We start from the raw sequence: 11,421 nt of genomic DNA on the forward strand, positions 1-11,421 counted from the left end.
ATATGGTCCTTGCACTAATCAACTCCGTGTCTGAGTAACAAGTCAATGCAGACCCTTGGTTGTTTCTTCTCTCTCGCCCTATTCTCGATGAGAGCACCCCTTCTAACAAGCTTATCTCTCACATATTGTCAGCTGCTAAGTCCCTAATAGCCAAACATTGGAAAGATCCCGATCCTCCCTCATGCAGGTCCTACGGAATTACATATGGCATATCGCAAGCATGGAGAATATTACCTCCACAACAACTCGCATAAATTCGACAAGGTCTGGGCCTCGTGGTATCTACAAGAAAAGCCTCAGCTGCCTATCCTCCTTGGCTCCCCCCCCTCCTGCTATTGATACATAGTCCTTGGGCTGCCTCTGGATCCCCTATGCTGGGTGCAGTGCGTCACGGGTAAGAGCCTGGTCTAGGTTGATGTATGTTAGTTTGTTTGTTTTATTTTGGTTTTAAATAGCATAGCTCGATATTTTTGGTGACATAAGTGCATTTTCCACCTCCCCGCACCCCCCCCCCCTTCATTCCTAAACCCTTTTCCCCTCCCTACTAGTATAAAACATAAAAATAAGAGGAGATGTCTGATATACTCATGTTCATTTGAATAATATGATGCTTGTAACGTTCATGCTGTTTCCTCTTTAAATAAAAAGTTAAAAATCAAAACCCAAAACATATGCAAGTGCTATAAGTGTGTATGTTAAGTGCTGACAACTATGTGTATTTAGCAAAATGAAAACATTGGTTCATATTTTGATAAAAACAAACTTCAAGGATACCTCATTGTATTCAGGTCTTGCTCTGACCAGTATGCTTTACTCTATTTTTAAAATGCAGGTAAAATCAGATGCACCAACTACCCAGGTATAGGGGCTTACATCTAGCAAGAGTTGGCTTTAAGGAACTGAGCCTGGGGCCCTGATCCAAACTTTTCTGTAAAAAGTAGTTAAGTCAAGACAGTCTAAAGGGAAGGGAACCCTTTCTGCTTGCACAAGGAAAAGTATGCTTTGCAAATCCTATGGTAGTTCCTGGCAGAGATTTGCCTCCTAGCCCACAGCGTGGTCTGCACAATGCTATCTGAGAGACCCTTCGCTTTTAGGATAGCGGCTTCAATAGCCACCCCATTAAAGCTAGTCATACTTAATGTTGATGCTGGAACTGGCCTTGAGATAGGAGGTCTGTTTGCAACAAAGGTCTTCACGGAAGAGCTTCCAGCATGCCGATTGGGTAGTTGTACCAAGACCTTACTGGACATGCCGGGGGTAATGAGGATTGCGTGGACTACTTCTGTTTTAAACTTTTTTAGGATCTGGCTCTGTAGTGCTTTACTTTGTGGATCAGCCGAGACGTCATCGGGTTAATGTCGGGCTGTCCCTACCAATCCACAAGCTGTTGAAATCCCTCCGGATGTAGAGTCCTTCCCCATGGCTGAATGTCAGCTGAGATAGACTACCTTCCAGTTATTTACACCTTTCATGAACTCTTGTTATGGTGTTTCTTTCGGCCCATCGCATGATGTGAGCAGTCTCTCATAGTCTGGAGGCACTTGCAATTAAAGAAGAAAAAGTGGCAGAGCTCCTCAGATCCACATATATACCCCATTGTACTCCAGTGTCCCCCATAGAATGTTATTGCTTTTCAAGATACAGTCCATTTTCGGCAACCATTTAATTTTGTTGCCTGTTTTTTTGGTGTTTTTTTTTTTGTTTTTTTTTACCATTGAAGCTGTGTCTGGTTTTCTAAGGTTCTGCAGGCTGTATTGTACAAACCAGCCCACCCAGGAGTGTATGGTCTTCATTAACAACTAAGAAAAGAAGCAGAATAGAATAAAGGAGCAGGGAAACAGGGTGGTTATAGGGTGAAAGTGTCTGATTTGTTTCCAATACACTGCCTTGGAAGGGCTTTAATGTTGAGAACAAAGATTATTTTATTTTTTTGTTGCTTTAATGGCTCAGATCTTCAAACTTAAAGGCTGTTATTTTTCATTCTTGCACATATTCAAATTGTGTATATATACAATATTTTTAGCTTAGTAAAGGGAACACCTTCATTCACTTAATATATTTTGGGCCTCATTGAGGTATTTTGTTGATTCTGTATGATCTTTCTCTGCAGGCCTCACACTCTGAACAGCACTAGCATGTCCAAAGCCTACCAGAGCACCTTTACAGGAGAGACAAATACACCCTATAGCAAACAGTTTGTGCACTCAAAGTCATCCCAGTATCGCAGGCTGAAGACTGAGTGGAAGAATAATGTATATTTGGCTCGTTCTCGAATCCAAGGATTAGGGCTTTATGCTGCCAAAGACTTGGAGAAGCACACCATGGTGATAGAATACATTGGCACCATCATTAGGAATGAAGTAGCAAACCGTCGTGAGAAGATCTATGAAGAGCAGGTGAGCTAGACAGGAAAATTACATTATAAACATTAACCTGTTATATTTTGAGATGGCTGTATGATCTACATATAATAGAAAGTTGATGAATGATGAACTCTACAAATTTTAATTTTGGAGCTGCAACTTCTATCTGTAAAATTTTTCTACCACCATCTCAATGGTTGGCAATATTTGCAATGCTGCAAACAGTAGGTAGCTGTGTTCCTGTGTTGTCTATCACCTATGTTGCCAGAGACAGGCTAAGAAATAAACTACAGACAAAATAAATATCACATCAAACTTGCATATTGCAAAAGCAACCTAGCAAAAAGCAAGAAATTAATACTTTTGGGTGGTTTTATTACAGGACACCATTTTAAAAAAAAAAAAAAATATTTGCAAAATAGGTGGACTCTTTCTTTTAAAGATCTATTCTACAGTTGGTTGTTTGCTGATACATTCTCTAGCAGTGTGTATCTAGGTGTTGGTGTCCTGCCCCCATCGCTGTAGGAAAGTCAGGTGCTAGATACGCTGCTACAGAATGTATCAAGCATACGATTTAGATGTAGGATAAGGGGTGTTATTTGTAAAATAGGGTTTCTTTGTTTTGGCACTTTAAACCCTATAATAAGTCTAGAAAGGCGGACTTATGGAATGCTTGTCCTTGCATTAATAAGTGGAGAACAACTTGATTTAATTGCTTAGAACAAGATGATATTCATTTTGATAGTGGCATTTCTAATGATACTCTTCATCTTTTCTTCCAGAACCGAGGAATCTACATGTTTCGAATTAATAATGAGCATGTAATTGATGCTACTTTAACTGGTGGACCTGCTAGGTACGTTATTTTATTTTTTAAATTTGTAAACAGGTTGGTTGCCAAGTGCCCCTGATTTCCAAAGACAGCAATAATTGTAAAGATTTATCCCTGTCCCACACAACATTTACGTATTTAAATTATCCAGTTTGAAAGTGCCCATAGAAATTGTTTTCACTTGTTACAAAGTATGAGGGGCAGTTTTTTTTAAAAAAAAATGTTGGTATTTCATTCTCTCTGGTTAAGGTACATCAATCATTCCTGTGCTCCCAACTGTGTTGCTGAGGTTGTCACTTTTGACAAGGAAGACAAAATCATCATCATCTCAAGTCGTAGGATACCAAAAGGAGAGGAGGTGGGTGTAGTTAATTTCATCTTAGAGGGAACACAAAATTATTGATGAAAAATGGCAATCACAAGACCGTCTTTCTTTATTACAGCTTACATATGACTATCAGTTTGACTTTGAAGATGATCAGCACAAGATCCCATGTCACTGTGGAGCATGGAACTGCCGGAAATGGATGAATTGAGAATGATGAGCGTAACTGCCTCCTGTCATCCAGAGTATGTGCTCTTTTTATGTAAAGCCTTGGAGTGAGCACTGAACACCAACCTGTGTCTACCATCACTTCACCGCATTAGCGGTTGAAGCCTTCCTTGAGGTACTGCACCAGTACCCAAGCTTTCTGTATTTTGATGACATAAGGAAAGTGTAGTGATATCAGGAGAGCTTTGCATCCCATCTGAAAGCCTTTACATCTGTAAAAGGAAGAAACTGCAAGAGAGAGAGCTACTCTGCAGAGAACATTCCCTAAACACTGAATAGCTGGGAATATGTTTTGTGTAGCACCCCTTCTTCCTTCAAGTAACAAATGCTCGAAAGAGAGGATTTTTTTGTTTTTGTTTTTATCTAAATATAAAAATATTTTGTGCTAACTTCTCAAATGAGAATGCAAAAAAAGTGGAAAAAAAAAATAAAAAAATGTAAAAAAAAATCATTAGTTAACAAAGCAGTTTGACAATCCTAAATCTACAGGACCCTCAGCGCGAAAGAGAGCACATAAGACTGCAGAAAAAGCACATGAGTTGCTTTCATTGAGCGCTACAGAGACAGACTGTTACCTGTCACAGCTACCCAATCCCAGAGGCACCTGGCCAGCACCTACCTCATCTGCCTGTTGGATACTAATGTGTATATGTGACACTCCCACGGCAATCTAATATAGATAGCACCTCATGAACATGGACACAACTCGTGATGTGACTCGAGTAATGGAAATATATGCCACCCATCCCATAGGGTCAAGTTTCGGTTGTTTTGACCCTATCTGAAGCTTTGTCACCTGCCTCTTGGCCTTTAAAATGGGCTATGAGCAGGTAGGAGTGCACTAAGGATTGTGTTTTCTGCTAACTGCCTGCTTGTGGTTTGTCCTCAGCAATCCATTTTCTCCCTTATTCTGTGCCTGAAACCTCACCCTTCTCTATACAGTACATGGAAAATGAAGTGTAGTAGAAACACCTACTTTGTAATGGGGTAGGGTAAACTGCTTTTTTTGGCAGATGGTGTATGTATGTGTGTGACTGTAGGTTTACCTTGATTTATATTTTAAGATATTTACGCTTCATAATACTCCTTAACACAGTATTTCCATAAAGCCTTTCCCAAAAAAATTATGCGATGTTAAGTAATTTTGATGCAATGCACTCTTTTTAAATCTGGTTTTAGAAATGTGCAACTTCCCCAAACATACCTTAAACATTTTCTTCACCTGCATATACTGAAGCTGCTGTTCTTCTCTCAATATGTAATTCAAATCTTGATTTTATTATTTTTTTAGCACAGTGCTTTGGGTGGGAATAGGTGAGGGGGTGTTATTTATTTGTACATGTAATTATATTTATGTATTACAGCCTTGTGAGGGAAGTACAGGGTCATTTTCTATGACTGGCATGGTGTCCTAGATCTTGGCATCACTACATGCTTTGTGATCAATTTTCATATTCTATAGAACGAGTAAAGTACAGATTGAGCACTAGTGAAGTTCTAAGCTATATCCCTGAAATCAATGGTTTCAAAATATGTAGGTCACAATCCTCTGGCTTCCACACTAGATTTTTCTAATTGTACATTCTTGCTTTCTGCTTTATGTACCTGAGCAGAGAGTAATCTCTTTACCCACTTAAAACCAACCAAACTGCTGTGGCTGTACCTTTATTACCCCAAACAGACACAGACACAGTGATTATGTTTTTAGAATGCACAGAAAAAAAAATCATTGGCGATAGGTAGCCAAGGGCATTTAAAATCAAAGCTAGTGTGAATATGAGAGATTAAGTGCTGTTGCTTTTTAACACAAGCTGCTTCCACAACTGTTTAAAAGCTGCAAACTTGTACAAAATAAAAGTAAAAGCAATTGTAAATAAACAAGAGAAAAACTTAAAAAAATAAATGTTGTGCATAGTTGGGCACCGTATTATCGAGAAACCACTGGACACTATGAGAAGCCTGAAAATTTGAAATTAAATGTACTCTTCTGTTTTCCTGCTTTCTTTTAACAATTAATTTGGAGAGCTTTGAGCTCTTTAATGGGAACTGACAGTACATCCCTGTCAGACTTGTGATATTAGATTATAGATATGACAAACAGTAATGTATCTTAAGTAAAACCCTATAAAGTTATTTTCTATGACCTATAATCCAGATCCAAGCTTGAAATACTTGATTTTTCTCTGCTTCTATAAACACTTTAATTTGCTGTGTTTTGATTTTTATTTGGACTCCACTTGCAAATACTTGTTTTTCATAATTTTCCTTTCGTTCCGCCATTTTTTTTTCATTTTTTTTTTTTTTGTTGTATTTACAAGATTCCATAGGGAGCTGTAATTTGTGCGGTGAGGATTCTGTACAGATTTGTCCTTCGTAGAAAACATAAAATTATTCCTTTTTTAAAAAAACAAAAATAAAAACTTGTACGTGGCATGTTTTGTATTGAATATAATTTTGAAATGTATATAATTTATGTGAAAGAGGCAAGTAAGAAGAGCTTAATTGCTTCTTTTGGTTTGTTTTTAAAGGACAAATAAAATGCATTTTAAATACTTCTGTGTGTGTGTGTGTGTATATGTATGTATGTATGTATGTATGTATGTATATATAATCTCTGTCCCCCACTCCCTATCTATACAGGTCTCTCCTCTTCCTACCCGTGTAGGTGTGTATATATGACTACATTCTCTATTACCACTTTTTCCTTGTGTGGTTGTTAGTCAATCCCCTTTGGTGAGTCTGTCAGCGAGGTTTTGTGATTGCCCCACCCAAGATGGTGGCTGTTAATTAATTTACAGGAAGTCCGGTTTCCGGATGTGACGTGTATAGGCGGGAGTTCAGTTGTGAGACATAAACGGAAGTGAACTGCCGAGTGTGTGTACAGATGAAGAGACAGTAATGGAGCCGGTAAGAGATTGGGGGGCGTTATGAGCGCACACGGGGGGTGAACTAGGCTAGGTGAGACGTCAATGTATAACGTACTGTAACCAAGCAGGGCCCAGAATACAGAGAAGGGTGTATAACTGCCTGGCGTCTGTACATGGCCTGTCCCCAGCTGTAGTATATTGTGCCAGCAGTGCTGTCAGCGTATGGTTTGTGTTAGGCGTTGTATTGGTCCCAGCTTAGTGTTACCTCTGTTTTGTACTATTACTATAGTAGGCAATCTGTGGCTTATCCAGCTATCGGTGTATTCTGGGCTGTGGTTCCACATCAGCTGAAGGGCAATCCTCTTAATATATATTCAGTTAAATGCAAGAAAAAAAAAACAATTTGGGTTTATTAGCTGTTTGTTTAAAATTACAGCAAATATGGTTAATTTATTATAACACGCTTTAGAGATCCCTATAAACTGGTATAATGGACTGGTGAAACTAGGGCAACATATAAAATAGGTGAGTATATCTGACTTGAATGTGCAGTATAAGTATAAAAGAATACTTTAACGTGGTACTGTGAAACTTAAAATAGAAGTGACTTTTTTAATGTCAAAATAGATAAATATTACTCAGTTCAGTATGAAAAGACAGGCAAGTGTTATGTTACACAAAACAAGAAGAAAAAACACCTTTTGACAAGCTCTAAATAACTGAAACTAAAAACAATGGAGGCTGCAATCCTCCTAATAACAGAAAAAAACAGACAGTGATGTCTGCTCCATATGATATTGTCCAATATGAGTGTTTTTATTTCATATTTGAAGCTCATATAGCCGTTATTGTATTTACTGAGCAGTGTAGCGCTGTATGTTTGTGTTTTTAAAATGTTTTCTGTTTAGGCTTTTTTTTGGGGGATTTCCCTGTAGTTGATGCACACCTTTGCAGTAAAGCTGGTACAAAGTGATGTTTGTGGATCAGCCAACGTGTAGGGCGTGTGTGTGTGTATGTATATTTATCTCTATCCCATAGATTGTAAGCTTGCGAGCAGGGCCTTTCTCACCTCTTTGTCTGTTTTACCCAGTTTGTTTATTAGTTTACTATGTTTGTCCCCAATTGTAAAGCGCTACGGAACATGTTGGCGCTATATAAATAAATGATATATATAGAATATATTTATGATATTTTATAATGCATGTATAGCTAGCTCCTGGGATTTGTTTATGTATATAATACCACTAGAAACTACATTAATACTGATGTCAAGGATGCACATCTTCCTTGATTTCATAGAAGGTATTGGTAGCTCCTACACTCGGCTGTTTAGCTCCTGGATTCTACATTATTTTGTGTGTGTACTCCAAGTCTGACATAAGATCACTGCTTGATAATTATGATCTTATGGTAATCATTGAAGCTGAACTTCAATATAGCATGATGTCAATTTCCTCAGGTTATTGACACCATTTACCTCTTGAAACATGTATTACTAGTTGTGACAGGATGGACGCCTATGCCACCCTGTCTGTTGCTGCTGGTAATAAGCTGGGCTTACTTTGCCACCGTTCCCTTTCGTTATCCCAAGTGCGACCTCCTGCCTCAGTAGGAGGGGCTTACAATGCTGCCACCACTTGACTCCTTACCGGCATCCAGAACCGGATTTCCTCTGGGTAACCGATGCTTCGGGTGTACCCCGTTACTGGTGTATCTGGGCTGGTACTCCTGACCTCTTCCTATAGATCAGGGTTGTTGCTGTGGATAAACCCCTTCCCCTTTTCCTGGCCTATCACACTGGCCAGAGCTGCTGGGTAGTGGGCAGAGCAGTGGTACTGGGTGCTGGGTCCAAACCTCAGAACAGCCAGGAACGGATTAGAGTTGGGTCTAATCTGTAGGTCACAGGAATCGGCATACGGTGGCCTTATCTGTGAGGAGTTTGTATGTTCTCTTTGTGTTTGCGTGGGTTTCCTCCGGGTGCTCCGGTTTCCTCCCACACTCCAAAAACATACTGGTAGGTTAATTGGCTGCTAACAAATTGACCCTAGTCTTTCTGTGTCTGTGTGTTAGGGAATTTAGACTGTAAGTCCAATGGGGCAGGGACTTATTTGAGTGAGTTATCAGTACAGCACTGCGGAATTAGTAGCGCTATATAAATAAAGTTGGTGATGATGAAGTTTCCAAGCAGGTTTTTGAAGCAAGGGATTTTTGTTTGCTCTTCACTGGTTAAAGGTACCAGTGTTCGGGTCAGATGAGACAAGAAGAACAACTTTTAATACAAAACAGAGCCTTTTTTATACACATTTGGAGACTAGTCTTAGCAGGAGGTAATCTGTCCTCCTGTCCCTTTAACCAATTTGGGTTGATTTATGCAGCCTGCATGTGAACACCTTTAACATTGCTGCTAGTGGCAGGGGGGAGTATCTCTGTCTACGAGCTGCCAGGGAGAGGGGGGGCTCAGCCCACTCTCCTAACCCTGGTGCCTCTCTGTCTGGGGCGAGAGATTTATCTTTTAAATCTCCGCCCATAGTTGCTCCCTGGTAGAAAATAGTACCAGGGGAGAGCAGCCAGATCCCGGGGCAGCAATCCCTGCCCTGTCGCTAGTTGAAGCTCTTTGAGCTCCAACTAGGGACTTGGCTTCCTGGGACCCCCAGGAGGTGCTGCACCTCCTGGACCTATTTGATTCCAGGGGGCTGGTTAAGTCCCTCCAGCAGCCACTGAAGCTGGCTGCCAGAGGGTGAAGGGGATCCAGGGCTGCCTCTACAGCCCCAGCACAGGGTAATGTACTCTTTCTTTATTTTACACATATACATACACTTTATAAACACATACATTTAAAATATACATAGACTCCCGGCGCCTAGCACCGGGAGTTAACTCCTCTGGTGCTGCACATCGGTTAAGTACCGGCGCTGCAGCACCGACACACTTAACATTTACATGCATTTTTTTTTTTTTTTAATTACACTTATACATAGGCACCGGGGTTTAACACTTTTCCTGTTGCAGTGCCGAGTGCTACCCACCCAGCACACATCTTAAAATATGTTTTATTTACATTTAAAACATTTTAACACTTGCTTGTGCCGGCACCCTGGCTTTAACTCCTCGGGCACCGGGAGGGTTAATACCCTGCGCCGGAGGGGTTTCTAGATGGCCACCGCATATTACTCGGGGAACCCGGCCACACTAGTAGTAGGGAGGGTGGTGTGTGAAGCAATAGACACATTTTGCAATGTCTATGTTTAATGTTACATTTTATAATCTCACACTTGGGGATGAATTCAATTGCCGGCAAGGTGGTGCGCGATAAAAATATCAGCCACAAAGTGTCTGGAACATCAGTGAGGTACTTTGCTGCTAATTGAATTCCCCTCTTAATCTATGTTTCCGCCAGGCAATTCACTAGGTAAATTTTATGTATCCTCTAGTTTCCCCACAGCTTCAAAATCTCTAATTGAAGCCTCTGTATCAAACTACCCCCTTCTCCCCACAACTGGTTCGAGAGCCCCTTATTTAAAATGTGTTTTGTTAAACATTTGTCATTAAGTTCATATAAATCGTACAGAACAGTATATTGACACCCGGTGGTCATTAGATATTTAAAAACAATTATGTGATTGACAAGGAAAAGTGAGAGAAGAGCAAGGACAAACTACTTTGAAAATTTTGGTTTATTGAGCCTGTTTTGGGAATTGGGCCTGTTACCTTTTTCTTTCAAGTGGCGGTATAAACCATGGGTTGGTCAGAAAAGCTATGAAATCATGCATAACTCCCACCCATTTTCTCTAATTTGCAATTTATGCTGCCGCTTATGTGAACAGCAGAGGTATGCATTAAATTATCTGGATGTCTACACTAAAGTTGATTATCATTTCTTGGGAGGTGTTATCACTAAACTTGGTTTCAAATTATTTATTGGCACAAAGAAGAATTTCTGTCTGATGCACCCAAATGCAAAAAAATATATTTCTCTTACTAAAATGTTTAATCTTTATTTCTTTTAGTTAAAATCCATTAGTTATAACTAAAATAATGTAAATGATCCTATATTGGTGTAATCGTGTCACATTCTAATCACTGTTGCATAGTTAGTATGTATTCCTGTATCGCATCTCAATAGGTATATATTGTTTTGTTTTATGATTATAACTCTGATACTTTGTAGCTCACATATAACACATTGCAGCTGTAGCAATTAAAGTGGCTGATGTGCTATTGGGGATTATTCAATGTTAGGCACTTCTAAATCTAAAACATTGAAGTCACCACTAATTCTCTAAGATTCTTTCCCTGATATAGTTGGTAGGTTCTCAATGTGTGAAAGTCTCTGTGATAAATCAATTGTACTAATGATCCTATTGCTAGCTGTCACTTCTCTGCCACATCTAATGGCCTTGATCCACAAGAAATCTGAAAAGAAATTGCCATCTATATTTGTATTCATACACTCAACATAAGGGTGACATCTGAGCAGGGCCGGATTAAGGGAATGGAAGCCCCTGGGCTAAGGGGGCCTCCATCATTCCCCCGTGAGGCCGCCCCAAGCGCTTACCTATTTCTTTTGTGCTGTCACTGCAGTCCTTCTGCTGTGCGCTGTAATCTTACTGAGGAGATCTCGTGAGAGTGAAACTCCCGAGATCTCCTCAGTAAGGAGATTACTGAGCGCCGCGGAAGGACTGAAGTGACAGGCTCAGCAGCATTGATCGGGCCGGGGGTGCCCCCGCATTGATCGATAATGCCGCTGAGCACTGTCAAGGGCCCCCTGGATGCCCGAGGCCCCTGGGCTGTGGCCCATTTAGACCT

At 40.2% G+C, this 11,421-nt stretch overlaps 2 protein-coding genes across 3 annotated transcripts in view; both read left to right on the top strand.

Moving 5' to 3' along the window:
• Positions 1 to 6,300, top strand: part of KMT2D (lysine methyltransferase 2D) — a 124,615-nt gene extending 118,315 nt beyond the window's left edge. For both annotated transcript variants that reach the window (XM_075199632.1, XM_075199633.1), the window contains 4 exons: positions 2,111 to 2,396; positions 3,146 to 3,219; positions 3,445 to 3,553; positions 3,639 to 6,300. In XM_075199632.1, coding sequence (XP_075055733.1) covers positions 2,111 to 2,396; positions 3,146 to 3,219; positions 3,445 to 3,553; positions 3,639 to 3,731 — 562 coding nt within the window. In that variant the 3' untranslated portion in view covers positions 3,732 to 6,300. The remainder of the gene's footprint in view (positions 1 to 2,110; positions 2,397 to 3,145; positions 3,220 to 3,444; positions 3,554 to 3,638) is intronic.
• A 256-nt stretch (positions 6,301 to 6,556) lies between these two features.
• The window catches only part of PRKAG1 (protein kinase AMP-activated non-catalytic subunit gamma 1), a 37,882-nt gene continuing 33,017 nt past the window's right edge, over positions 6,557 to 11,421 (top strand). The window contains exon 1 of the mRNA XM_075199634.1: positions 6,557 to 6,655. Within this exon, the coding sequence (XP_075055735.1) occupies positions 6,647 to 6,655 (9 nt within the window). The 5' untranslated portion in view covers positions 6,557 to 6,646. The remainder of the gene's footprint in view (positions 6,656 to 11,421) is intronic.

This window comes from Mixophyes fleayi, chromosome 2 (genome assembly GCF_038048845.1).
Source record: "Mixophyes fleayi isolate aMixFle1 chromosome 2, aMixFle1.hap1, whole genome shotgun sequence".
Lineage (NCBI taxonomy): Eukaryota > Metazoa > Chordata > Amphibia > Anura > Limnodynastidae > Mixophyes > Mixophyes fleayi.